We start from the raw sequence: 27,008 nt of genomic DNA, 5'->3' as shown, positions 1-27,008 counted from the left end.
ATTGGATGAAAGCAGTAGGAAAGTGGAGATTCAGAAGGAACTAAGCATCTCTATACGCTTATCTGAAATTCTCACCAATGAATTACATAAGTATCTCTATCTTTATTTTACGTTTTATTTATATTTTAATTATTAAAACTCTATAACCATTTGAATCTGCCTGACTGAGATTTACAAGGTGACCATAGCTTGCTTCAAGCCGACAATCTCCGTGGGATCGACCCTTACTCACGTAAGATTTATTACTTGGACGAACCAGTGCACTTGGTGGTTAGCTGTGCGAAGTTGTGACAAAGAACTAAAATTATGAACGTGCGCATGAAGTTTTTGACGCCGTTACCAAGGAATGAACAATCACGATTTTGCATACCATCTATGTTAAATTTCTATTGTTATTTTATGTTTTCCTTAGGTTGATGATCATGTAGAGTCAAAAAAACAATTGCAAAAATCAAAGCAAAATAAAAAATAGCACACCCTGGAGGAGGAGCTTACTGGCGTTTAACGCCAGAAAAGGGCACCAGACTGGCGTTTAACGCCAGAAAAGGGCAACAAGTTGGCGTTTAACGCCAAAAAGGGAAGAAAAGCTAGCGATAAACGCCAGAAATGGGCAGCAACCTGGCATTTAACGCCAGGACTGGCACTCCAAGGGGCGTTTACACACCAAAATGGTGCAGGGATGAGAAATCCTTGACACCTCAGGATCTATGGACCCTACAGGATCCCTACCTACCTCAACTCTCTCTCTCTCTCTTCTTCACACCTTCCCATAACACCCTTCCCCAAATACCCCTTAGCAATCACCTCCATTTCTCTTCCCCAATCACCTCACAATTCAAATTCAAATCCTTTACCTCCCAAACCCAACCCCTAATACACGAACCCTACCTCTCTTTCCACTCTTATATAAACCTCTCATCCCTCCTTCATTTTCACACATCATAAACAATTTTCCCCCCTTGGCTGAACCACTCACACCTTTCCATCTCTTTCATTTTCTTCTTTTTCTACTTCCTTCTTTCTTCTTTTGCTCGAGGACGAGCAAACCTTCTAAGGTTGGTGTGGTAAAAGCATTGCTTTTTGTTTTTCCATAACCATTTATGGCACCTAAGGCCGGAGAAACCTCTAGAAAGAGGAAAGGGAAGGCAAAAGCTTCCACCTCCAAGTCATGGGAGATGGAGAGATTCATCTCAAAGGTCCATCAAGACCACTTCTATGAAGTTGTGGCCAAGAAGAAGGTGATCCTTGAGGTCCCTTTCATGCTCAAAAGGAATGAGTATCCAGAGATCCGACATGAGATTCGAAAAAGAGGTTGGAAAGTTCTCACCAACCCCATTCAACAAGTCAGAATCTTAATGGTTCAAGAGTTCTATGCTAATGCATGGGTCACCAAAAACCATGATCAAAGTGTGAACCCGAACCCAAAGAATTGGCTTACAATGGTTCGGGAAAAATACTTAGATTTCAGTCCAAAAATTGTAAGGTTGGCATTCAACTTGCCAATGATGCAAGGAGATGCATGCCCCTATACTAGAAGGGTCAACTTTGATCAAAGGTTGGATCAAGCCCTCATGGACATATGTGTGGAAGGAGCTCAGTGGAAAAGAGATTCCAAAGGCAAGCCGGTTCAATTAAGAAGGCTTGACCTCAAACCTGTGGCTAGGGGATGGTTGGAGTTCATCCAACGCTCTATCATTCCTACTAGCAACCAGTCTGAAGTTACAATAGACCGGGCTATCATGATCCATAGCATCATGATTGGAGAGGAAGTAGAAGTTCATGACATCATATCCCTAGAACTCTACAAAGTAGCTGACAAAACCTCCACTTTGGCAAGGTTAGCCTTCCCTCATCTCATCTGTCACCTATGCAATTTAGCTGGAGTTGTCATAGAAGAAGACATCCTCATTGAAGAGGACAAGTCCATCACTAAAAAGAGGATGGAGCAAATGAGAGAGCCCACTTATGGACCTCAACAAGAACATGAGGAAGTCCCTCATCAAGAAATCCCTGAGATGCCTCAAGGGATGCATTTTCCTCCACACAACTATTGGGAGCAAATCAACACCTCCTTAGGAGATTTGAGTTCCAATATGGAGCAACTAAAAATGGAGCACCAAGAGCACTCCATTATTCTCCATGAAATTAGAGCGGATCAAATAGCCATGAGAGAAGAGCAACAAAGGCAAGGAAGAGACAGAGAAGAGCTCAAGTGTTCCATTGGATCTTCAAGAGGAAGAACAAGCCGACATCTCTAAGGTGGACCCGTTCTTTAATTTCCTTGTTTTTTATTTTCTGTTTTTCGTTTCCTATGCTTTATGTTCTATCTATGTTTTTGTCTTTATTACATGATCATTAGTATCTAGTGTCTATGCCTTAAAGCTATGAATGTCCTATGAATCCATCACATTTCTTAAATGAAAATTTTTTCTAAAAAAGAAAAAGAAGTACATGAATTTTGAATTTTAAAATAGTTTAATTATTTTGATGTGGTGGCAATACTTTTTGTTTTTCTGAATAATGCTTGAACAGTGCATATTTTTGAATTTGTTGTCTATGAATGTTAAAATTGTTGGCTCTTAAAAGAATGGTGAAAAAGGAGAAATGTTATTGATAATCTAAAAAATCATAAAATTGATTCTTGAAGCAAGAAAAAGTAGTGAATAGAAAAGCTTGCAGAAAAAATAATAATAAAAAGAAAAGAAAAAGAAAAAGCAAGCAGAAAAAGCCAATAGCCCTTTAAACCAAAAGGCAAGGGTAAAAAGGATCCAAGGCTTTGAGCATTAATGGATAGGAGGGCCTAAAGGAATAAAATCATGGCCTAAGCGGCTAAGCCAAGCTGTCCCTAACAATGTGCTTGTGGCGTGAAGGTGTCAAGTGAAAAGCTTGAGACTGAGCGGTTAAAGTCGTGGTCCAAAGCAAAAAGAGTGTGGTTAAGAGCTCTAGACACCTCTAATTGGGGACTCTAGCAAAGCTGAGTCACAATCTGAAAAGGTTCACCCAATTATGTGTCTGTGGCATTTATGTATCTGGTGGTAATACTGAAAAACAAAATGCTTAGGGTCACGACCAAGACTTATAAAGTAACTGTGTTCAAGAATCAACATACTGAACTAGGAGAATCAATAACACTATCTGAACTCTGAGTTCCTATAGATGCCAATCATTCTGAACTTCAAAGGATAAAGTTAGATGCCAAAACTGTTCAGAAGCAAAAAGCTAATAGCCCTGCTCATCTAATTAAGACTGATCTTCATAGATGTTTTCAAAATTTATTGTATATTCTCTTCTTTTTATCCTATTTTGTTTTTAGTTGCTTGGGGACAAGCAACAATTTAAGTTTGGTGTTGTGATGAGCGGATAATTTATACGCTTTTTAGCATTGTTTTTAAGTAGTTTTTAGTATGATTTAGTTAGTTTTTATTATATTATTATTAGTTTTTAAATAAAAATCACATTTTTGGACTTTACTATGAGTTTGTGTGTTTTTCTGTGATTTCAGATATTTTCTGGCTAAAATTGAGGGACCTGAGCAAAAATCTGATTCAGAGGCTGAAAAAGGACTGCAGATGCTGTTGGATTCTGACCTCCCTGCACTCGAAGTGGATTTTCTGGAGCTACAGAAGCCCAATTGGTGCGCTCTCAATTGCGTTGGAAAGTAGACATTCTGGGATTTCAGCAATGTATAATAGTTCATACTTTTCTTGAGATTTGATGGCCCAAACTGACGTTCAAAGTCAGCCCAAAGAATTCTGGCGTAAAACGCCCAAACTGGCACCAGAATTGGAGTTAAACGCCCAAACTGGCACCAAAGCTGGCGTTTAACTCCAAAAATAGCCTATGCACATGAAAGCTTCAATGCTCAGCCCAAGCACACACCAAGCGGGCCCCGAAAGTAGATTTCTGCATCATTTACTTATTTCTGTAAACCCTAGGCCATTAGTTCATTATAAATAGGACCTTTTACTATTGTATTTTCATCTTGGATCTATCTATCTTTTGATCATGTTTTGATGATTGAACCCTCTTTGAGAGGCTAGCCATTCGGTCATGCCTAGACCTTTTTGACTTATGTATTTTCTACAGTGGAGTTTCTACACCCCATAGATTAAGGTGTGGAGCTCTGCTGTTCTTCATGAATTAATACAAGTACTATTGTTTTTCTCTTCAATTCACGCCTACTTCTTCTCTAAGATATCCACTCGCACTTCAACCTCATGAATGTGATGATTTGTGACACTCATCATCATTCTCACCTATGAGCGTGTGCCTGACAACCACGTCCATTCTATCTGCAATAGCTTGAGTGCGTATCTCTTGGATTACTAATCTAAGATTAGAACCTTCGTGGTATAGGCTAGAATTATTGGCAGCCATTCTTGAGATTCGGAAAGTCTAAACCTTGTCTGTGGTACCCCAAGTAGGATCTGGAAAGGGATGACTGTGACAAGCTTCAAACCTGCGAATGTGGGGCGCAAGTGACAGTGCGCAAAAGGACAATGGTCTTATTCCGACGCTAGCGGGAACTGACAGATGATTAGCCGTGCGGTGACAGCGCATCTGGAATTGTTTTCATCCGAGAGGATCATACAGCTTGCCATGGAAGGAGGTAACACATGGTTGGAAGAAGGCAATAGGAAAGCAGAGGTTCAGAAGCAACAAAGTATCTCCATATGCTTATCTGAAATTCCCACCAATGAATTACATAAGTATTTCTATCTTATTTTCTGTTTTAATTATATTTTAATTATCAATACCTCAAAACCATTTTAATTCGCCTAACTGAGATTTACAAGGATGACCTTAGCTTGCTTCAAGCCGACAATCTCCGTGGGATCGACCCTTACTCACGTAAGGTATTACTTAGACGACCCAGTGCACTTACTGGTTAGTTGTACGGAGTTGTGAAAAGTGTAATCACAATTTTGTGTACCAACGCCCCTTTGGGGGAACAGATAACAACAACGCCAGAATAATGCAGGAACTGTGTCACAGGATGCAGAACCTGGAGCGCCAGCTGGTAGATCAGGAACATCGTCAACAAACTCCCAAATCAAGCTACTCCCGTTCTCCTCACTCCCGGTGAACGCCTAGCCCAAGATCTGAGCCCGAGAGCGTCTGGGAGGAAGGACACCCAAGAAGACGCCGCGACCCCATCATTTACACCAGGCAGGAAAGGAGACACGCCACAGAGCGAGACCGGAAAGACGGCCGACTAGAAGACGGCGAGGGAAGACCAAGGAGAACACGGAGACCAGTGATACTGGGCGCAACCCCGTTTCATCGTTCCATCCTCGAGGTCCGACTGCCGAAGCACTTTGACAAGCTGATGGACATGAGGTACGATGGAACCCAAGACCCGCAGGAGCACCTTATAGCCTTCGAGGCCAGGATGAACCTGGAGGGAGTGGGAGACGAGGTAAGGTGCCGCGCTTTACCGGTCATTATGGCGGGACCTGCAATACGGTGGTTTAATAGCCTCCCGCAGGGCTCGATGGCCAGGTTTTTGGACATTAGCCGCGCTTTCCTAGCCCAATTTACTACCAGAATCGCAAAGGCAAAACACCCGATCAATTTACTCGGAGTGACTCAGAGGTCCGGCGAGCCGACCAGAAAATATCTAGACCGGTTCAACGACGAATGTTTGGAGATCGACGGGCTAACTGACTCGATAGTCAGTCTGTGTTTGACGAATGGGCTCCTGAACAAGGACTTCAGGAAGCATCTTACCACGAAGCCGGTGTGGACGATGCAGGAGATCCAAAGCGTAGCCAGGGAATATATCAATGATGAAGAAGTCAGTCAAGTCGTGACTGCCAACAAGCGGCAGCCCTCCTATAACCAACCTCGGCAACACGGTGGTGGAGAAAGGTAGAAGGAGCACACCAAAGACGGTGGTCCGGGCAAGACGCCCAGGTCGTTCCCTCAATTCGGGAAGTTCACCAATTACACCCCCCTCACCGTCCCCATCATAGAAGTTTATCAGCAGATAGCCGAAAAGGAAATTTTGTCGAAGGACCGAACTGGGAGGAACAATAGCCTCTATTGTGATTATCACAAGGGCTATGGACACAAGACACAGGATTGCTTCGACCTGAAGGACGCGCTAGAACAAGCGATCCGGGACGGAAAACTGGCCGAATTCTCCCATCTCATCAGGGAGCCAAGGAGGCGAGATCGTGACCGCGAGGGAGAGGACAAGACTGCACGGTGAAGCGACGTCACGAGCCAGAGGACAACGAGCACGGCCTTACCATAATGAACGTGGTAACAGCAAGAGACGCACCTCCAAGGTCGAGGTCGGCACACAAGAAAGACGCCAAAGTCCTGGCAGTTTCTTCATCTTCTGTGAGAAGCTCCAAGAGAGTCCCACCTATCTCATTCGGTCCAGAGGACCAATGGTTCGATGAGGACGCGAAAAATCCTCCCATGGTCATCACGGCCAGAGTGGAAACCGGCCTCATCAAACGGATCCTTGTGGACACCGGGACTGACTCGAATATCATGTTTCGCAAAGTGTTCGATGCCTTGGGCCTACGGGATGCCGATTTAAAGACTCACCAGCACGATGTCGTAGGCTTGGGCAACCACTTCATCAAGCCAGACGGGATAATCTCCCTACCAATATCTGTAGGATCAGGACATGGGCGAAGATCAGTAATGGCTGAGTTCGTGGTTCTACGAGACTCCACGGCCTACAACGTCATCCTAGAGATGAAGACTATCAACGACCTCGGGGCAGTGATCAGCACAAAGATATTGGTAATGAAGTTCATCGCTGATAATGGATCCGTGGGATCCATAAAAGGAGACTTGGAAATGGCAGTCGCTTGCGACAATGCCAGCTTCTCCTTAAGGAAGAAATCTAAAGAGGTATCGGGAGTGTTCCTCACCGACTTGGACACTAGAGTCAGTGACAAGCCGAGACCCGAACCGGAAGGGAACTTGGAGAGGTTCAGAGTCGGTAACACGGAGGAGAAATTCACCTTTGTGAACAAAAACCTCCCATATGACCTGAAGGAACCTCTAATGAAAATGATCAGGGCTAACAGCGACCTGTTTGATTGGACGCCAGCCGACATGCTGGGGATAGACCCCCAACTCATGTCACACCACTTGGCCGTCAAGGCGAAGGCCAAACCGGTGGCTCAGAGGAGAAGGAAGATGTCACAAGAAAGAGCAGAGGAGGTGGCCAGGCAGACAGCTAGCCTCCTCGAAGCAGTATTTATACGGGAGCTCAACTACTCGACCTGGCTGTCGAATCTAGTTCCAGTGAGAAAGCACAATAGAAAATGGAGGATGTGTGTAGATTACTCCGATCTCAACAAAGCATGCCCCAAGGACTGCTACCCCCTACCCAACATTGATGCGCTCGTCGACGCGGGGGCGGGATATCGGTATCTGAGCTTTATGGATGCTTATTCTGGCTACAATCAGATACTGATGCACTGGTCAGACGAGGAGAAGACAGCGTTCATAACGCCCGGGAGAACCTACTGCTACAGGGTAATGCCATTCGGACTGAAGAATGCAGGGGCCACCTACCAAAGGTTGATGAATAAGATATTCAGCGACCTCATAGGAAAAATGGTGGAAGTATACGTTGATGACATCTTAGTAAAAACCACCCGACCTAACAACCTCGTAGGAGATCTGGAAAACATATTCGCCTCCCTCCGACAACACGACATGAGGCTCAACCCACTTAAATGTGCCTTCGCTATGGAAGCAGAAAAGTTCTTGGGGTTCATGATAACCCAAAGAGGGGTAGAGGCCAATCCAGCAAAATGTGAAGCGATACTCCAGATGAAGAGCCCGGGATGCATTAAAGACGTCCAAAGGCTGACTGGGAGGCTCACAGCGCTTTCGCGGTTCCTCGGAGTGTCGGCTGCAAGGGTGCTACCCTTTTTCAACCTTATGAAAAAGGGGATAGCGTTTGAATGGACCCCGACGTGTGAGGAAGCATTCAAGCATTTCAAAGAGATCCTCGCAACACCACCCGTTCTCGGGAAACCCAAGGTCGGAGAGCCACTCTACCTGTATCTAGCCATAACGGATGAAGCGATGGCAGTGGTTTTGGTGCGGGAAGAAGGGAAGGTTCAAAAACCAATCTACTTCGTGAGTAAAGTACTGCAAGGAGCAGAGTTGAGATATAGCAAATTAGAGAAGTTGGCACTTGCACTCCTAACCTCTTCCCGTAGATTACGACAGTACTTCCAAGGTCATCAAGTAGTCGTGAGGACGGATCAGGGAATCCGCCAGATACTCCAGAAACCCGACCTGGCAGGAAGAATGATGACTTGGGCCATCGAGTTGTCCCAATACGACTTGCAATATGAGCCCAGGAATGCGATTAAGGCGCATGCCATGGCCGATTTCTTGGTGGAAGTAACAGGGGACCCAGCCGAGGCAACGGACATACGGTGGAGGCTCCACGTAGACAGGGCCTCCAAGCAGACATTCGGTGGTGCCAGGATCATCCTGGAGAGTCCCGCTGGAGTCATATATGAACAGTCGATCAAGTTCGAGTTCTCGGTATCAAACAATCAAGCGGAGTACGAGGCCCTTCTGGGCGGCTTAATCTTAGCACGGGAAGTCGGCGCTAGCAGGCTAGAGGTATGCAGCGACTCGCAGGTCGTCACTTCTCAAGTCAACGGGACCTACCAGGCTAGAGACTCCTTGTTACAGAAGTATCTAGAGAATGTCAAAGAGTTGAGCAAATAATTCGAGGAGGTCACGATCCAACACGTTTCGAGAGAAAGGAACACATGGGCGGACCTCCTGTCCAAGCTAGCGAGCACAAAACCAGGGGCTGACAACCGGTCTCTTATTCAGAGTTTGGTAAAGGAACCAGCAGTCACCCTCCACTTGACAAAGATAAATCCCTCCTGGATGGACCCGATAACTGACTTTCTAGAAAGTGGCAAGCTCCCTGACGACGAAAAGGCGGCCAAAGCGTTGAGAAGGGAGGCGGCCAAATACTCGACCATACAAGGACAGTTGTTTAAAAAGGGACTGAGTCAACCTTTGTTGAAGTGTTTACTCCCTGACCAAACGGACTATGTGCTTAGAGAGGTCCATGAGGGGTGCTGTGGTCATCACATCGGGGGAAAAGCCCTAGCAAGAAAGCTCATCAGAGCTGGTTATTACTGGCCATCAATGATGAAGGATTCCAAAGAATTCGTAAGAAAATGCGTCAAGTGCCATAAAAACGCCAGCTTTCATAAGGCACCGGCTTCCGAGCTGAGCCTGTTGACGTCCTCCCGACCTTTCTCACAGTGGAGAGTCGACCTCTTGGGGCCTTTCCCGATCGGTCCAGGCCAAGTCAAGTATCTCGTTGTTGCTATCGACTACTACACCAAGTGGATAGAGGCCGAGCCACTGGCCAGTATATCATCATCCAATTGTCAAAAGTTTATGTGGAGACAGGTGATAACCCGATTCGGCATCCCAGAAGTCGTTATCTCTGATAACGGGACGTAGTTCACCGACAAGAAGTTCGTGGAGTTCCTCGCCGGTTTGGGCATAAAGCAAAAGTTCTCGTCTGTAGAGCATCCCCAGACGAATGGCTAAGTTGAGGCTGCGAACAAGGTCATCTTGCTAGGCCTCAAGAAGCGGCTTGATAAGAAAAAGGGCGTATGGGCTAACGAACTCGCCTCAGTTCTCTGGTCTTACCGAACGACCGAGCAATCGTCCATAGGAAAAACCCCTTTCCGCCTGACATACAGGGTGGATGCCATGATAACCGTGGAGGTCGGCGAGCCGAGCCCAAGATTACTTCTGCAGGGAGTGGAGGAAGCTGTAGAGAAGGACTTAGTAGATGAGGCTAGGGAGATGGCCCATTTGTCAGCGGTGGCGCTAAAGCAAAGAATGGCCCTGCGCTACAACGCCAAAGTACGCAGGGGAGAATTTGAACAAAATGACCTCGTCCTGCGGCGCAACGACATTGGGCTGCCGACTCAAGGGGAAGGCAAGCTAGCGGCAAACTGGGAAGGCCCCTACAGGGTTAAAGAAGTGATCGGCAAGGGTGCCTACAAATTGGAAAGGCTCGATGGCAAGGAAGTCCCGAGAACCTGGAACACAGGTAACTTAAGAAGATTTTACTCTTAGTTTAAACATGCCGAGTAGGCGATTTGACGAGCTCAAATAATTTACCATCAAACGATTTAATTTTGTTAAGAACTTATCATTGCAATAGACTTGTTCAACTGTCGATTAATGTTCACTTGTTAAGTTTACTTTTCCCCTCTTATACGTCCCGCGACAACGAAATTTTCATGATGACACGGTATCCCGGGACTGATCACCCCGGGAACCAACAAAACCAACACGATAACAAATGGCTATAGCAATAGTAAAGCCACGACTTGGCTTCGTTAAATTACCAACACAACGGTAAGCAAACGCAAGCGACAAGCCAACACCAACAAAACGGTAACAAAATAAAACGAGAACGTGCTGCTGAGTAAGCGAGAAAAGGACGGTAATTATAAGCCGACCTGGCGGCTATCAAAGTAGTTTAGATATAAGTCCTACAAAGTTCATCAAACTGCGCGACAAGTTCTACAACAAAACTACAACAAATCTACAAAGTTCATTATTTCTTCGGCATATCAACAATCTTGCCATCTTTGATTGTTTTGAAAACCCCGATTGCCGACATGTCGAAGTCAGGAGCCACAATTTTCACTTGAGCCTTAAGGGCCTCTTCAGTCATCAGGGTTGCGCTCTTTTCCTGCTTCACGGTCTCTTTATGCTTCTTCTTAAACTCTTCAGCTTCAGCTTGAGCGGTCTTAGCCGACGAGACGGCCACATCACGTTCCTTCTCCAAAGCGACCACCCGACCTTGCGCGGCATTGAGCTGGCTCTCCAAAGTCATCTCCCGCTCAGTTAGACGGGAGACGGTAGCATCAGAGGTCTTCAATTTTTCCTCGACAGACGCGGCCTTCTCCTCGGCAGCTTTAAGCTTTTCCTCCGCCTTGGACAGCTACTCACGAAGTGTTTCAACTTGAGTCTTGAATTGATTATTGGCCTTAGCAGCAGACTCGAGCTTCCTATGCAGTGACTGCATCCCCGACAGCTTAAACTCGGCCTTCCGAGCTATGGCAGCCGCGGAGGAGGGTACGGTACATCCACCTCGCCTGTCTCGCAAGGTCGGAACCATGGAAGTGTTCCTCCGTGCCGGAAAGCAGCTGGGAGTCTATGAAGGTCCCGGCGTCGAAGTTCCTCTCCATCACGGTGAGGACTCCTTCAGTGCTGGAGGATGGCTTCTGCCTCTTGGGATTGAGGATAACCTTCAAGTCATCCTCCTCGACTTGTTGGGCGGAGGTCGAATCCCCAGTACCGGCCGCCTCCTCATGAATAGGAGAGACGCGCGCCCCATCAGAATTTTTGTCCGACATCTCGGTGTCACGGGGTGAAGGCACCGCCGGATCCTCCTTATTCTCAGGAGGGGTCTCCGACTTCCCGTCAGCCTTCTCTTCATCGCTTTCCTCCAAAAAGATCTTGTACAAACTCTCAAGGCCTGTCACCTCGGCAGACATTCCTACTGCAGCAAATAAATAAATAGGTTAGTCGTGAAGTCGGCGTAACAAATCAAGGAAACAATAATGTGAGAAATACAAAGTTAAAGCTACTCACAAACATAATTTCTAGCGACCTCCCGGTCGCCCATAAGGAGATGGAGGTTCACATGGTTTCTCCCAAAGACAGCCAACAACACGTCGGCAATCTTTTTGTCCACAGGAGACATCCCTTTGTAGGTCACCTTGATAATGGTATTGGACCCCGCCCCGAAACTCCAATACGTCGGGATGAGGCGCTGCCCTTCTAACGACAACCAGAAGGGGTGGCGACCCTTGACTGGGTGAACTTTAAAGTACTTGTCCTTGAACCCATAGTAAGAGTCCTCGAACAAACCAAAAATCCTACGACCCTAGGAAGATCGGAAGGACATGAACCCCTTCCTCACTTTCCCTTCTTTAAAAGGATTCGTGAGGTTGAATAGATAAAGAAAAACATCAACAGACACCGGCAGCTCCAAGTAGTCACACACCATCTCGAAACAGCGAATGGAAGCCCAACTGTTTGGATGCAACTGTGACGGCGCCACGGAGATCCAGTTTAGGAGCGCCATTTGAAAAGAAGAAAAAGGACCCCCTAGTTGGGTAAACATTGCCTTATAGAACCATATCCAGTCGGCAATTTGGGGGGAGTGAAGGTTGATCTCGTACAACTGCTCGTTGGGAGCGGAAAAGAAAACGTCGTAGTTGGCCTCCTCGTCGGTTCCGCCGCATAAGTACTCGGCTTTACGGAACTCCGTAAGCTCCTCCTCACCCATCTGGTTCGGGGAGTCCTTCACGTCCGAGGTCTCCCAAGCATACCAGTCGTAACCCGCGCCTGAGTTGGAAGCTCGTGAGACGATACGAGGCATACCTACAGTGGGGCACCACTCGGTTAGTCTACGAGGTCGGGAGCTCGGGAAAAGTCCAGAAACTACGTTTAGCCTATTCAGTAACTGAAATCAAGCATAGCTGAAACAAATCCTCAGTAAAGCCTAAAACTAACGCCCTAGAATGGTAACCCCCTAACACACCTATTTAACATTATATCATTCAACACACAAATTCAGCCAGAAGAGCAGCATGCACACAGGAACATGGGCAATGAAAATAAAACGAACATGAAACAGAAAGCGAAGGGCGAACGCTTACCAGAATTGATTTTATTGCAATAACTTGAAAGGAAGTAAGAAGGAGTGAAGGCGCCAAGGATGCAAGAATCGTGATAGGAAATTTGAGAGGGAAGAAGATAAGTGGAGAGAGGTTAGGCACTGAGGAGAAAATAAAGTGCAGAACTGAGAGGGAAGGGGAGTTAAGAAACTGACTTGAAGAGCAAAAGGTAAGGGTAAAAGAGTCTTTACTCACAGGGTTTGAAATAACCTATTATGAGCATTAAATGCCCAACGCGAAGAACGAGGCGACGAACGGCTATCCCCCGCAACGAACGGATACGCGCACAAGAGACACGTTCACTCCACGAGCGGCCGACCTAGCAACAACACACGAAAGAAGACATAACGCACCACCAACGATGCTCACGACCATTGCTAACGCGTTGGGGGCACTGTTACGGCCTGGCCCAACATCACTCGGGCCGACCCGACCCGTAGCCCATCCGACCCGAACGGTCGGGTGCGAGGCGCCCAACCGCCGGCCCGGACACGCGTCATTGACAGCTCTGCTACAGCTGTAGGGGGAAGCTTCGAGGAAGGTGGGTCTGCCCTTGTGGGACCCACTTCTGACACGGTATATATGGGGAGGGTCCTACCCCTCCCCCGAGGTACGACACACATCACTTTATGCCTTTTTCGCCTGCACACCTGACTGACTAGAGCGTCGGAGTGTCTTTGCAGGTGACACCCCCCTTTTCTACACAAAGATCTCGGAACGTCGGCTACTCCACCTCCAACCCAGTAACTCGGAGCCAGACGACACCTCATTTCACCAACTGAAGCATCATTCCGACCCGTCCGATACACGAGCTACCGAACTATAATAAAATAAAGATTAGTCACTATTAAATTTATAATTTTATATTATATATAAATTCTATTATTTTAATTAAAAAAGTAATTATATTCTTATTTTACCAACTTTCTATTTTAAAAGAGCTCACATGTTTAATTCATACAAACACGAAAAAAAAAACTTAGTATAATAGTATATATTAAAGATATAATTATTCGTATACCTTTCCATTTTTTTTTATATCAGTTTTAACTTTTCAAACAAACTAAGTAATTTCATTTTAAAATTAAATATCCTGCCCCAATTTATGATATTCTGAAGGGTTTCATAGCACGGGTTAAATGTTGTAGGCTCCAATGAACAATCTCACCTAAATGCGGGAATAATAATTACTTCCAACCATATTCTATTTTTTTTCAACCATATTCTATTTTTTTTTTCCATTAATAAAGGATAACCCATGTATCACTGAACATGTGCATTACCAAAATGGAGGGCCATACTATGTTAATATGACGAAAGAGGAAGTTTAAAATGAGAGTAAGGAATTAAAATTAAAATAGGCAGACAGTAGCCACCTGAAGTTAGGTGTAATAGTAATCAGTGTTTAAGTTGCACTGTTAGATATGCTAGTTATATAGAATCGTGCATGCAGCTATATAAAGCTTTGCATCAGTGTGTTAAGTAACTGAGATCAATCAATCCAATTATGCAGGTGTTTTGTGTGAAAGTTTGATAGACAAAATATTTTTAGTATTAATTTATGGTGTTTGCTACGGTACGATCATAAATTCATACGTACCGATACGTTTAATATATGGACAAATAACAATAAGCCATGTGGAATTTATTTTCCACGTCGGCATTTAATTTTTTTAAAAGAAAATATATATTATATCACTAATTTTACTAAAATATCCTTATAATTTAATAAAAATAAAAAAATATTTTTTATTTAATTTTTTAAAAGACTTAAATACCCTTTTATTTATGTTAGACAACAAATTACACTTTTAAATTAATCAAATGATTTAATTTTACTGTGTCAAAATTTAAATAATTTAAAAAACAAAAACAAAAACACATTTAATTATTTATCTATACTAAAAGAAATTATTTCAATTTTATTGACATTTTCCATGAACCCTAGTTAATCATTCATACAAAAAAAAAATAAAACAAATTTAAACCGTACTAAAAAAATATCAAAATGTTCCTGGGTCACCCAACCTTCAAATCTCAGACTCACTGCCATAGTCTCTTCTTTGTCTCTTCTCCTTTACACTCGGCTCCGGATTTTCTTCGACAGCTCCCTTCTCCATCCTCTTCCTTCTTTTCCTCCACGGCGCCCTGCCAAGGTCACCGCAGTATTCGTCGCGCGCCTCACCCAGCCGAGTAGAACGTCGTCGCGTCAGAGAGCGTCGCCGTCTTCCTCGTTCCAGAGAGCATCGCCATCTTTCTCGTTCTTCATCACCGTCATCAGCCTCTCCCTTTCGGTAACTCCCCCTCTGTGATTTCTTTTAATTATTATAGCACTGTAGTGATTTCTGTAATTAATGGGATTTACTTTAATTTCTGTGATTTTATATTCGTTGTTGTTAATTTTGTCAATTCTTGCTTTAATCCAAAGTCTGCCTTAATGTCTGCAATCAAGAAGACTAACATTCAATTTCTTTATGATTCATCAAGAATGGAGCAAAATGTAATAATCCTGGTTGGTTAATTACCTTGTGGTTGGTCTTGAACCAATCACCAATGAGCAAAGTGAAATCACCAGCAGGGTTTGGATAAGGGATTGGGATGACAGATCTGTGATAGATATTGAGTCCTCCAAATCCTCCAGCGGCTTTGTGAAATGCAGTTGATGGAAAGTAGGAAAAGGTGCCAATCTGATCCTTGGTTTGAAACTTGTATGTGTAGTTTGAGTTTGGAGGAATGGCACAGTTTGTTCCCAACACTCCATCTTGCAATGAGTTCTTCTTTTGCTTAATGCCATTCCTAAATATGTTTTTTGCTTCTTTTTTTTTTTATTTGTGTTCAGAAAAATATTCCTGGCATTGTTGCTGCCATGAATTATCTTCCCACCTATTTATGCCTTGTATAAATTTTATTAATCATGACCTAATAATGTGGTTTGACTATCATCATCTTATGCTTAATAAATTTACCTCTCTTGCACCAGCTATGCTTTAGGTCATCTCAAATTAATGTTGGAACTTGCAATTTAAAGCATTATTTTGGGTTATCATCTTGTGGTTTGACTATTATCATCTTGTTTGTTATCTGCCATAAGCATGATCTGTTATTTTCTATACACACTTGTCTATTTAATTGCAGGCATTGGTGAAGATGATGGCTGTTTGATGTACCTATCATCGAATTACTGCAAGTGCCTATAATCTTTTAGATGTGGTTCTTTACCAAGCAACTTATGGTAATCATGTGAAGATTCTGTTATATTTGCTTCTCATGTAGTGTAGAAAGTAGAGTCTATCCATCATTATTGTTGCCAATGAACTTGTTCGAGTTTTGCTTATTTAGGCCACAATATATCAGCAAAAGGTGGTCGATATAAATGAGAGGGAGCTTGGGCTTGATCATCCTGACACAATAAAAAGCTATGGGGACCTTTCTGTCTTTTACTATCGTATGCAACAATACGAGCTCGCTTTGAAGTAGGTTACAATGACTCTCCTCTTCAAAATGGTTTAGATGCCTATGCCATGAAGAATTTCTGTTGATTGTTGTATTCAGGGCACCAAAAAACTGTGACTCTTTTAATGCAGTGTGTCAGATCTTCTGGATTTTATAAGTCCCGAGCTTGATTCTAATGGAAATGAACAAGCTCAGAGAAAACAGCAGCGTGGGAAGGTTCTCTGCCAAATTTTTACATGGTGTTACCTTATATATTTGACATTAATTGCTTTATTATTATAAACTGCTGCTACCTTTGTTTTGTAAAATTTTCTATTGTATTGCCTCATTATGCAAGTTGTCGTTTATATCTCTAATCTTTTAGATACTTCTACCAATAAGTGAACAAAACCTTCAACGTGAAGATGCACCAAGCAATGTGGGTGTTGTCTATAATGGCTTGGAATATGCTACTGGTACGGCAGAAAACAAAACAAAAGAAAGATCTGGCATGGTGGATTATGAAGTTATGAACGAAAATGGCAATAATGTCCCTATGTATAGTCCACCAGTGTCAAGTGAATCTATTCACCAGGAGGAGACATCATCAGATGAGGGCTGGCAAGAAGCCAATTCAAAAGGGCGATCTAGGAACAAATTTTTCTTTTCTATTTAATAAAATAACAAAGGAATTGAACTATAACCACATAATTAACAAGGTTCTTTTTTTACTTTACACTCTGCATAAAGAAAAACAGAGAAAATACAATGAAAAGCCAGCATCTTAATTATATAATGATATATATTTTTTATAATTAAGATCAATGATTAAAAATCATTGAAACATCAGGATATCGATACATTTTAAAATTCTTATTTGATTTATCCGTGATTTTTTTAACATAATTGACTGTGTGCTTTCATCATTGCTTTCTCATCTGAATTAATTAATTATGTAAAATACATTCATATTAACATCTTAATATTTGTTCATAAACGTTTATCACCATTCAATAATTCATATCTTCTAGGTGTCGTGAATAAAATATACAAATGATAGCTTTACATGTCAAAGACCCTCTGCTCAAGTATAGTATACACCTATCTCCCGATCAATTTTAAATATTTATTTTTCCTTTTCTAATTAAATAAAATAAATTTAGAGATGAGATAATTTTGTAAAAGAGAGGAGAGAGAGAGTTGAAAGAAAACAAAAAGAAGTCTTCATATACAAATCCATACATTTGATTTAGAAAGCAATCAACGATAGAAAAGGACTGTTGCTTTTATCACTGTCTATTACTTTAATTAGAAGTACACTTATGAAGATAATAAGCAAGGCCAAGGTTTTGTAAATCTAGCTCTAAGAGCATCACTAATTGGCAAGTTTGTCAATATATGCTTCAATTTCTTGTCACCCTTTTCCTCTTTTCTAATAGCATATTTTCTTTCTAATGATAAACTTATCATCTCTGGCAGCAACTGTATTAGACCTTGGAGACTCATTTAGCCATAGACCATAGTTTCCTTTGCAGAAATGATATATGTATCATTGTCATCTTTTTTCTCCTTATGATATGGCTCATCTAAATTAATTAAAAATTTGAGAGCTGATCAAACATTAATCAAAGTCCTATCAGCATACAGTTCTATAGAAATTATTGAGCCTAAAAGAAAAGTGGTAAAGTGCATCACTCAACTTCTCCATACTCGAGTCCTTCCTTGTAGAAAAATTTCATTGCTTCTAAAATTAAGAAGGATCTTGTGGTCAAACTTGGACTTTTCCACCAATAAACACACTGTCCAAAGGTCAAAAGTAGATATTGCCTTCTGTTATGCCCCAATTGTTATGTGCTAGTGTCATATCCCGTTGCCCAAACAGGTACATAGTAGATCAAGATTACAAGGACAAATGAGACACACATTGTGATAATGGCATACACATAGGCTCTCCAAGGATGATTGCTTTCTTTCATTGCATTGAACTCAGCTGCAAAAGTTGAGGCAGTACTCAAACACCCCAAGAGACCTAACTGTGTTCCGATTACAATAGTGTCACAATCTTTGGTATTGACCTACAAAATTTGTAATGAGAAAAATGAGTTTTTCTTTTATTTTTGCAATGTGAAATTGGTTTCTCTTTATCTAAAGCTAAACTTTATATCACAAACCCTTTATAGACTTCGTACCAGCCATCAGATATCACATCAATCACACTACAACTTTTTTGTGAATGACTCATATGAATCCACCTTTAGAGGTTGTTGAAGATTTGGATTTGTAACAATAAAATCTTTACATCAGGAATATATTGATGTACAAATGATTCTAATTTGCTATTTCTTGTATGTTTAACACAGTACTTTTGATGGTTGTACTAACCTTTTTTTGTACATTCATAAATTAATGTATCTAGACACAATTGTAACAATTTCTCAATGGTATCTAATTTAATTGCAATCCTATTACTATTATTAGGTTAGAGATTAGCAAATGCAGCAAATATTGGAGTACTGGGAGACAGAGCAGCACAAAAGAAACTTACTGCTTCCTTTACGGTGGAAAGTGCAGCCATTACACAAGCAGCTGATACATTGGCAATAAGAGTTCCAAATGGCATCCATTTAAACAACCCTGCCCTTCCTAATCCACGACGGTTGAGCCGAGCTAAGAACCATCGAATCCACATGCCTACAGGTCAAACCATGCAAGCGAACCATAACTCGGCACCACTTCCACCATTCTTGAACTTAGCCTTCACCAGTGCACCACTCACACCCCATAATATTCCTAAAATCACCAATATCGGCTGTTATATTCTTTCAACCTTCTAATAACTTGTACTGCAATATTTGTTTTTTTAGAATTTATATAATTGATAAAACTTGTATTGCAATTTCAAGCAGTAAGTGAGATAGATTATTAGATTTCTGGCACTAATATACAAATGTTCTATTCATGTCAGGAGAAGGATGCAAAGGATATTGAGATTCTAAATATTATATGGGAAATTTTTGAGCTGATGATGAGGTCTAATAAATTCTGCAGCCATATCTTTTATATAAACTTTCTAGTAGTTTTTGAGCAACTAATATTCTTTTTATTTGATCGATGACCAGATTTATATACACGATCGACTGAAATCACTCTAGATATAGCTCAAGACCTTCTCCAAACAGCTGATCAATATCTATTAGAAGGACTTAAGAGGCTCTGTGAATACACAATTGCAAAGGTGAGCTAGCAAGTCTTGCATATGGCTGCAGTAATATTAGATTATAGATACAGAAAGTAGCAAAACCACTATCCAAATAACCAAACCCACCACAACTTATGTACAATCCCTCACAAGACCTAAACTTCGTGTTGGATTTAGACAACAAAGCCATTTAATTTTGCTAAAGCTGTTTGTTGCAGCCTATAATAATTGAAAGTCAAAACTAGTAACTGAGCTCTTCTTATCTGCCATCCTTGAGTAGTTAAGTTTGGCATTGATAGGGTTTAAAGTTTTTCCTTTTTCAGCCTCTACACACTCAATAAATAAAAAGAATGAATCAGAGATCTAACCAAAGCCAAGACCATCATAGGAAGTTTGTCTATAGGTATCCAAATCCATAATGTAATGGTTTCAATTTCTAGTTACACCACCCCCTTCTTCAAAGGCAACAAGAACACATCAAATTTGGGAATGCTTTTTCTTTTCTTTTCTGCTTAATCCAACAACGAGAGAAATTAAAGTGTTTAAAAGACTATATAAACATGGAAAATCACATGAACTAGAACCTGAAACTTGTTACACATACATCATAAAATCGTCAACAATATTTGATTATTTGAAATTGATTGATGTTAACAAATTTAAAGAATAAACAAAACATCTTCCATGTTTTTAACCACCAATTAGGCATCAGTGTCTTAAGATTCAACCTTTATATCCAAATACATCCTTGTCAATTAGATTGTTCAGAAACAAGAATAATAATAATGCAATCACACACTTTAGTTCATATTATGCATTGTATTTGTCTTTTTTAGCTCAAACGATGCAAAATTATTTGTAGAGACAAGAGGGCCAACACAAGCATGCCACAAATTCTATTATTTGTAAAGAGACAAGAGGGCCAACACAAGCATGCCACAAATTCTGAAGTCAAAGTCTTTCTTACAGAGAGGATGTTACCGGAAGGGAGAGGCTCACGACGGTGATGATGAACGAGGAAGACGGCGACGCCCTCTGACACGACAACGTTCTCCTCAGCTGGATGAGGCGCGCAACGAATGCTGTGGTGACAGGGCGCCGTGGAGGAAGCTTCTTCGTCTTCTTTACTGGAGAGAAGAGAGAGTGCGAAGAGAAGAGAGGGAGACAGAGAAGAGATACGAAGGTTCTGGGAGAAACCCAGGAAAAGAAAGAACAAAGTGATATTTTTTTTGTATTTTTTAAATTTATTTATTTTTTTGGTATGAATGAATGATTAAAGTTTATGAAAGTTGTTAATAAGATTGAAATAATTTTTTTAGTATAGATAAATAATTAAATGTGTTTTTGTTTTTGTTTTTTAAATTTTAAAATTATAAAATTAAACAATTTAATTTAATTTAATTAATTTAAAAAGATAATTATTTAAAAAAGGATATTTAAGTCTTTTAAAAAATTAAATAAAAAATATTATTTTTATTTTTATTAAATTATAAGGATATTTTAGTAAAATTAGTGATATAATATATATTTTCTTTTAAAAAAATTAAATGTCGACGTGGAAAATAAATTTCACATTGCTTATTGTTATTTGTCCATATATTAAACGTATTGGTACGTATGAATTTATGATCGTACCGTAGCAAACACCTTAATTTATTTGTGTAGGTGTTATAGGCAAAAATAATTTTTAAAAAGGCAATAAATTATAGTTTTATTAGAATTATTTAGAAAGAATTAGTTTCACTTTGTTTGATTTATTTTAATTTACAGAGTGAATACAAAAAAAAGACTGAATAGAATAGAAATAGTAAACCATAAAAATAAGATTTGTGTATTGTGTAAGAAAGAAGTTGAATATATTCAGTATTCACCACTTATTTTTTAGATATAATTTTACTTAGGAAGTATAGTGTACATAGTTATGACTTTGACAGATTATGATATGTTCCAGACACAATAAAAAATATTTTTAAAATTGAATAGAAGCACATAATAATAATAATAATAAATTTTTTAATTATTGATGATAATATTAAAAATAATTTTGAGATTAATATTTTTTCTTATATTTTTTTTATTTGTTCTATTGTTAGTCCACTTAATTATGTTGAGTTTTTTAATTTCTTCTTTTTCAACCAAAAAAAAAAAAGGACTTCCTATATAAGGAAAGATAATTGAGGCTTTTGTAATTGCTATTATCATATTATTGGTGTGTTCAACGTGCCTATTTATGGTGATAAGACCCCATCATGTTGAATTGATATCGGCCTATTTAATTTGTAGGCCAATTGAAATTAAAGACAGTCACCACTGACTGCATGTTCAAAGTTTCGTTCTATTTGTCCTTAAAATTTAAATGTTATTTAATTTGTCTTAGCTTATAGTCACTTTTATACCTGTACTTTTTGAAAGAAATTATTTAATTAGTTTAATAATATATTAATTAATAATGTAAAAAAAATTTATGGTCCAAATCAGTCAAATTAAATGTTTTGTTTTACATATTACACTAAGAGATAATGAAAAATCTGATTAAAATAATTTAAAATAACTTTATTTATATTCTTTAATTACTATTTATCTTATTTTATATTTATTAGTTTAATTACTACTAGGATAATTAAATAATATTAAATATAATAATATATAATTATAAATATTGAATTAAATAAATAATTTTAACTTATTATCCCCAGCATACACACATGATTTATACATATAATAAAGTTTTGCTTTACTTACCAACTTTATATGATATCTATGATGCACAGACACTTACATAGATATGGAATACAATATAATACGGAATATGATGATATACAAATTTTAAAATTTTATAAGACACGATGATATATATATATATATATATATATTAAAATATAAAATATTCTTTAAATAAATCGTAATGATATTTTGATATTTTATTGATATTAAAACATAAATTAATTTTTAATTATTTTTAATGTTTTATTTTAATTATATAAAGTATTTAAAATATTTTTTATTTTAACAAATAAAATATATACTATTTCTAAATTTATTTTAAGAATAAGAATAAAGTTGGATACATTGACACATGATGATATTTAATGTGTACAAACGTGTCCGAAGAATAATTTTTTATCTTTTATTAAGACATAGTTGGACATAGCAGATACACACGTGTGTCGGACGAATGTCAATGAGTGTTATATCCAAAATATGTCTAACATGCGAACATAATAACTCAATAAAATGTCTATACTTCATAGTATGATATATATTAAATTCAAAACTATTCATATATCTTTAACCCTTTATAAACTTGTTATAATTAAGGAAAAGAGTCCTATACTGCTAAACATACATTTAGTCAATATATAATTTCTCTAAATGTAAGTTTGAGAGGGTTTTTTTCCCCTCTTAAGAGGTTCACATTATTTTGAGATATATAATCTATATTGAAATTCTTACTGGATTGGACCATATCCAAAACTGCAGAGCATTGCAAACTTCACACACTAAACAATCATACATTATCTACTAAATAATTGGGTTTGCTTGTTATTTGTTGTTTAAATTCTTTGTTTTTGAGTTATGGTAGTTAATAAGCTTGTTTTTTAGATTATTTTTTGGGTTATGCTAGGTAATCAATGATTTTTTTGAATAACATGAACAACCACCAATCAAATAAAAACACATTATACTTCTAAATTACCCACTTAAATTTTAATATTAGAATAACCATTCGTACATCTAGTAAAATGAACATCCGATATATCTATTATTCACATTATTTAATATTTTCATTGTCTACTTATACTTTTTCTTATTTTTTTGGTTGTCCAGATTGTATTAGACGACCTCTTTCTGTAGCTGACTAGCTTCTTTAATTTTTAAAAGAAAAAATCAAGCATTTCCGATTATTAAAAAGGAAGGAAAAAAAAGAAAGAAAGAAAGATATGAATAAGCTAAGTGATTGAACATGGTGCTCACAATTTTTTAAGTTGAATTAAGTCCTCAATTATAAAAATTCAAAAAAAGGGTTATCCTTAGTCGTAGACATCATTATATCGATGAATCTGAGTAATGTCATCAAATTTGTTAAATATATAATTATTTATATATTTTTTATTAATTTTAATTTTTAAAATATGTAATTTTATGATATAATATTAAAATTTTTATAATATAAAAAAACTTAGAATTTGACTTTTATTACACAAAAGAAAAAATTTAACATAAAGCAAAAACAAAAAGAAAAAACCTTTGCGAAAGAAAAAAAACTATAAAATAAAAAAATTGATAAAATAATAAAATAAAAGATTAATTACTATTAAATTTATAACTTCATATCGTGTATAACTCTTTCTATTTTAATTAAAAGAGTGATTATATTCTTATTTTTTCATTTTAGAAGGATTTGATCCCAAATGTTTAATTTATACATTCAAAAAAAAAAACTCTTAGTACAATAGTACATATTAAAAATATAATAATTATTCATATATCCTTTATTCTTTTCAGTTTTAACTGTTCAAACAAGTTAAATAATTTCAGGACAAAATTAAATATCTTGTCCCAATTCATAGCAGGTTAGCATCCCTGGGGTAAAATGTTGTAGGCTCCAATGAACAAATCTCACCTAAAATGCGGGAATAATAATTACTTTCAACCATATTCTATTTTTTTTTTTCCAACCATCATATAAATTTTTTTTTCTCATTAATAAAGGATAGCCCGTATATCACTGAACATGCATGTGCATTACCATAGGAGGGCCAAACTATGATATTCTTAATATGATGAAAGAGGAAGTTTTAAATGAGAGTAAGGAATTAAAATAGGTAGACAGTAGCCACCTGAAGTTAGGTGTACTAGGAATCAGTGTTTAAGTTGCATTGTTAGACGAGTTAGGAAAAAATATATGTAAACCATCCCATATAAAATTTGGATTTTTTAAATTTTAAATTTTTACTTAAAAAAATGTAATTTTTTATTTTTGAATGATTTTTTTTTATATTTTTTTTAGTCTTATCTATAAATAAATTGTGAGAGATCACACTTTATCCTCTAAAATAAAATTCAAAATTTAGAAGATCCAAATCTTTCTATATGTAATCCATTTGAATAATTTTATTTTAAAATTCTCAAAATTAATATTATAATAAAAAAATACGCGCTATCAAACCTTAACCCCTAACGCGTTCTCTTCAATTCTTCTCTCCCACGACTGCGATTTCTCTCAAACGCTCTCAAGGTTCATTATTGCCCCTTGCGTACCGTTACGTCCTCCCCCACAGCTCTTTTCTCCACGGCACCGCATCCCTTCCTCTCCAACCCTAATCACTGCGACACCGCGCCTATCCATGTAACACCTCGTCCTGCGACGCCGCTCGCTCCCCCCACCTTCTCTCGCCACAATGCGCGTGCCTTCCCTGCAACTTGTCGTTTCATGACGCTGCACCCTTCCCTCCGAACCTTCTCATTCTTCTTCTTAAATTTGAACGATTTTAGTTACAAGTTTTAGATATTTCTTAATTTTGGATGTCTTATTTTGTTAAGTTTTAAATTTTTTAAAAATAATTTTGGGTTTCTCTCTTTTTTGTTAGGTTTTAGATGTTTCTATATCCGAAAGTGATGCGTTCTTCTTTATTATAATTGAAAGAATTTTGGATAATTTTTTACAATAATTTTGGATTTATTTTCTTTTGGTTTTTTTTCTTATGTTTTTTCGTTTTAGATTTTAAATTTTTTTAATAATTTTAGATATTTTTTTTAATTTTTGGATGTTCTTTTTCTAATAATTTTGGATGTCTCACTTTGATTTTAGATTTTTTTTAATAATTTTAGATGCTCTCTTTTGTCAAGTTTTAGATGTTTCTGTATTCGAAGGTGATGCATTCTTCTTTAGTGTAATTTTAAAAGTTTGAATAATTTTTTACAATAATTTTAGATATTTCTTTTTGTTATATTTTGAATATTTTTTTATTACGTTTTAGATATTTTTTAATTTTTTGTGATTTTTTTTATTAGTTGGTCCTAGTTGATTACTTAATAGAATTGATATATTAATTATACAATAATTACCATAATGCTTAAAAAGTGGAGTTAAACTTGTAAAAAAATTAAAAATTAATATTTAATTTAAAAAATATAAAAATAAATCACTTTTAAATATTTAAAATTTATTATAAAAAATAAATTAAACAAAAACTAGACACTAAGACACTAACTTGTACCAACGAATTGACCTAGTTATATAGAGTCGGTGCATGCAGCTATATAATGATAATGTTATCAAACCTCTTCATATACAAGAGTGATTGTTCAAATTCAATACCCATACAAATAGGGTTAATGTAGAACAACCTATTACTGATATTCAACATCATAAAGATAATGTTCAAGTAAATCATATGGTGGAAGATCAAAATCTTCATAATGAAAATGTTGTTTAAGAACATATTGCTCAAGAGTAACTTCATGATTCAAGAATCGGAAGTTCTAAATTAAATCAAAGAATTTATTAGCAATGCTGGAGGTACGTAAATTATTAATTTTATAAATAAAATATCTAACATGTAGTATTAGAGTAAAATTATCTCTGCCTTGCCATTTCAAAATTTAATTACTGTGTATTATTTTGATTAATTGTTTAAAAAAAATGCATAGTATGAATTTTGGAATAAGTAAGAAAAATCATTGAAATTGAAATTGACGCACCATAAGAAGATGAAATAATAGAACATACTCCTAAAAGAAATTCTCCAAAATTTGTGTAGTAGTTGTTCTTTATAATGGCATGATTTCCATGATTCCCATAGGTTTTCTCATTTTTAAATTAAAAAAAATGAAATGGGAAACGCTGTTTAACAAGAACGAAAAAGTGAAGAAGAACTGGTATATATAGTGTGTGTTACTTTATGTTTTAGTGGTTTTTTTCTACTATGTTTACATATAGTTTTGTTAGTTTCTTGGCCCACTTCTTTTAATTTTTACGTTGGAGTTCATTTGAATTGCTATAAAATTGCAAAATTTGTTAGGAGTGAGGTTTGAACTTAGATCTTCTAAATATTACCAACATATTTATCTATTAGATCATCTTCACTTTGATAATATTCATGTCACTGAGTTTATTTATTTGATGATTATATTTGCATGCAATATAAATTCTTCTGTTGCATATCATATTGTGATTAATATATAATTTATTAAGGAGTAGCCACAGCATTCTTGATAATAATTATATTTAAAAAAATCATATAAATATTAATATGATATATTTGTAATTGTTGTGAATTATATAATGAACTTACCCACAGAAATTTATTATGTTATTCACATATAATTAGATTAAAATAGAGAATATTTTTTACTTCTGAATTAGCCTACAGGCATTAAGAAGTAGTATTTTATTTTCTAGTTTTAATACTTTAGTTAATATAGTGAATATTATGTGTGTTAAAATCTTTGTCCACGGGTAGATTTTAATGACACTATGATTCATATTTATTTTGATATGACTTGCATTGGCATGTATTATCATATGTTATGGATTTTAATATGCCTATTTAAAGTTGAGTAATGTTAGCATGATTTATTATTTGCAGCAGTAATGATATCTGAAACTATATCTGAAGTTCATTTGTTAAGTGGTGACAACT

The 27,008-nt window shown here is 37.8% G+C and overlaps 2 protein-coding genes, 1 long non-coding RNA gene and 1 other non-coding gene across 6 annotated transcripts; 3 read left to right on the top strand and 1 right to left on the bottom strand.

The window, feature by feature from the left end:
• Positions 1-5,335: 5,335 nt before the first annotated feature.
• Positions 5,336-5,875, top strand: LOC112770323 (uncharacterized). Its single transcript, XM_025814697.1, has one exon. The coding sequence runs from the start codon at positions 5,336-5,338 to the stop codon at positions 5,873-5,875; it is 540 nt and encodes a 179-aa protein (XP_025670482.1).
• Positions 5,876-6,258: 383 nt separating this feature from the next.
• On the top strand, positions 6,259-8,724 carry LOC112770322 (uncharacterized). The gene is made up of 2 exons (XM_025814696.1): positions 6,259-7,272; positions 7,438-8,724. The coding sequence occupies exons 1-2, from the start codon at positions 6,259-6,261 to the stop codon at positions 8,722-8,724; spliced, it is 2,301 nt and encodes a 766-aa protein (XP_025670481.1).
• A 6,544-nt stretch (positions 8,725-15,268) lies between these two features.
• On the top strand, positions 15,269-16,540 carry LOC112772328 (uncharacterized). The gene is made up of 4 exons (XR_011875831.1): positions 15,269-15,410; positions 15,867-15,963; positions 16,071-16,204; positions 16,316-16,540. It is a non-coding gene; the product is annotated as an uncharacterized lncRNA (long non-coding RNA).
• Positions 16,541-17,363: 823 nt separating this feature from the next.
• On the bottom strand, positions 17,364-20,552 carry LOC112772759 (uncharacterized). Of its 3 annotated transcripts, none has more exons than XR_011875829.1 (3): positions 20,330-20,552; positions 18,709-18,953; positions 17,364-18,238 (listed from the first exon to the last, which is right to left on the bottom strand). It is a non-coding gene; the product is annotated as an uncharacterized protein (transcript). The 3 variants fall into 3 exon arrangements; XR_011875828.1 differs by having other exon boundaries at positions 20,344-20,550; XR_011875830.1 differs by lacking the exon at positions 20,330-20,552 and adding an exon at positions 19,731-20,087.
• Positions 20,553-27,008: the final 6,456 nt, after the last annotated feature.

The sequence above is a fragment of the Arachis hypogaea genome, chromosome 18, assembly GCF_003086295.3.
Source record: "Arachis hypogaea cultivar Tifrunner chromosome 18, arahy.Tifrunner.gnm2.J5K5, whole genome shotgun sequence".
NCBI lineage: Eukaryota > Viridiplantae > Streptophyta > Magnoliopsida > Fabales > Fabaceae > Arachis > Arachis hypogaea.
The sequence above is the reverse complement of the archived record's forward strand: the minus strand, read 5'-3'. Positions and strand labels throughout refer to the sequence as shown.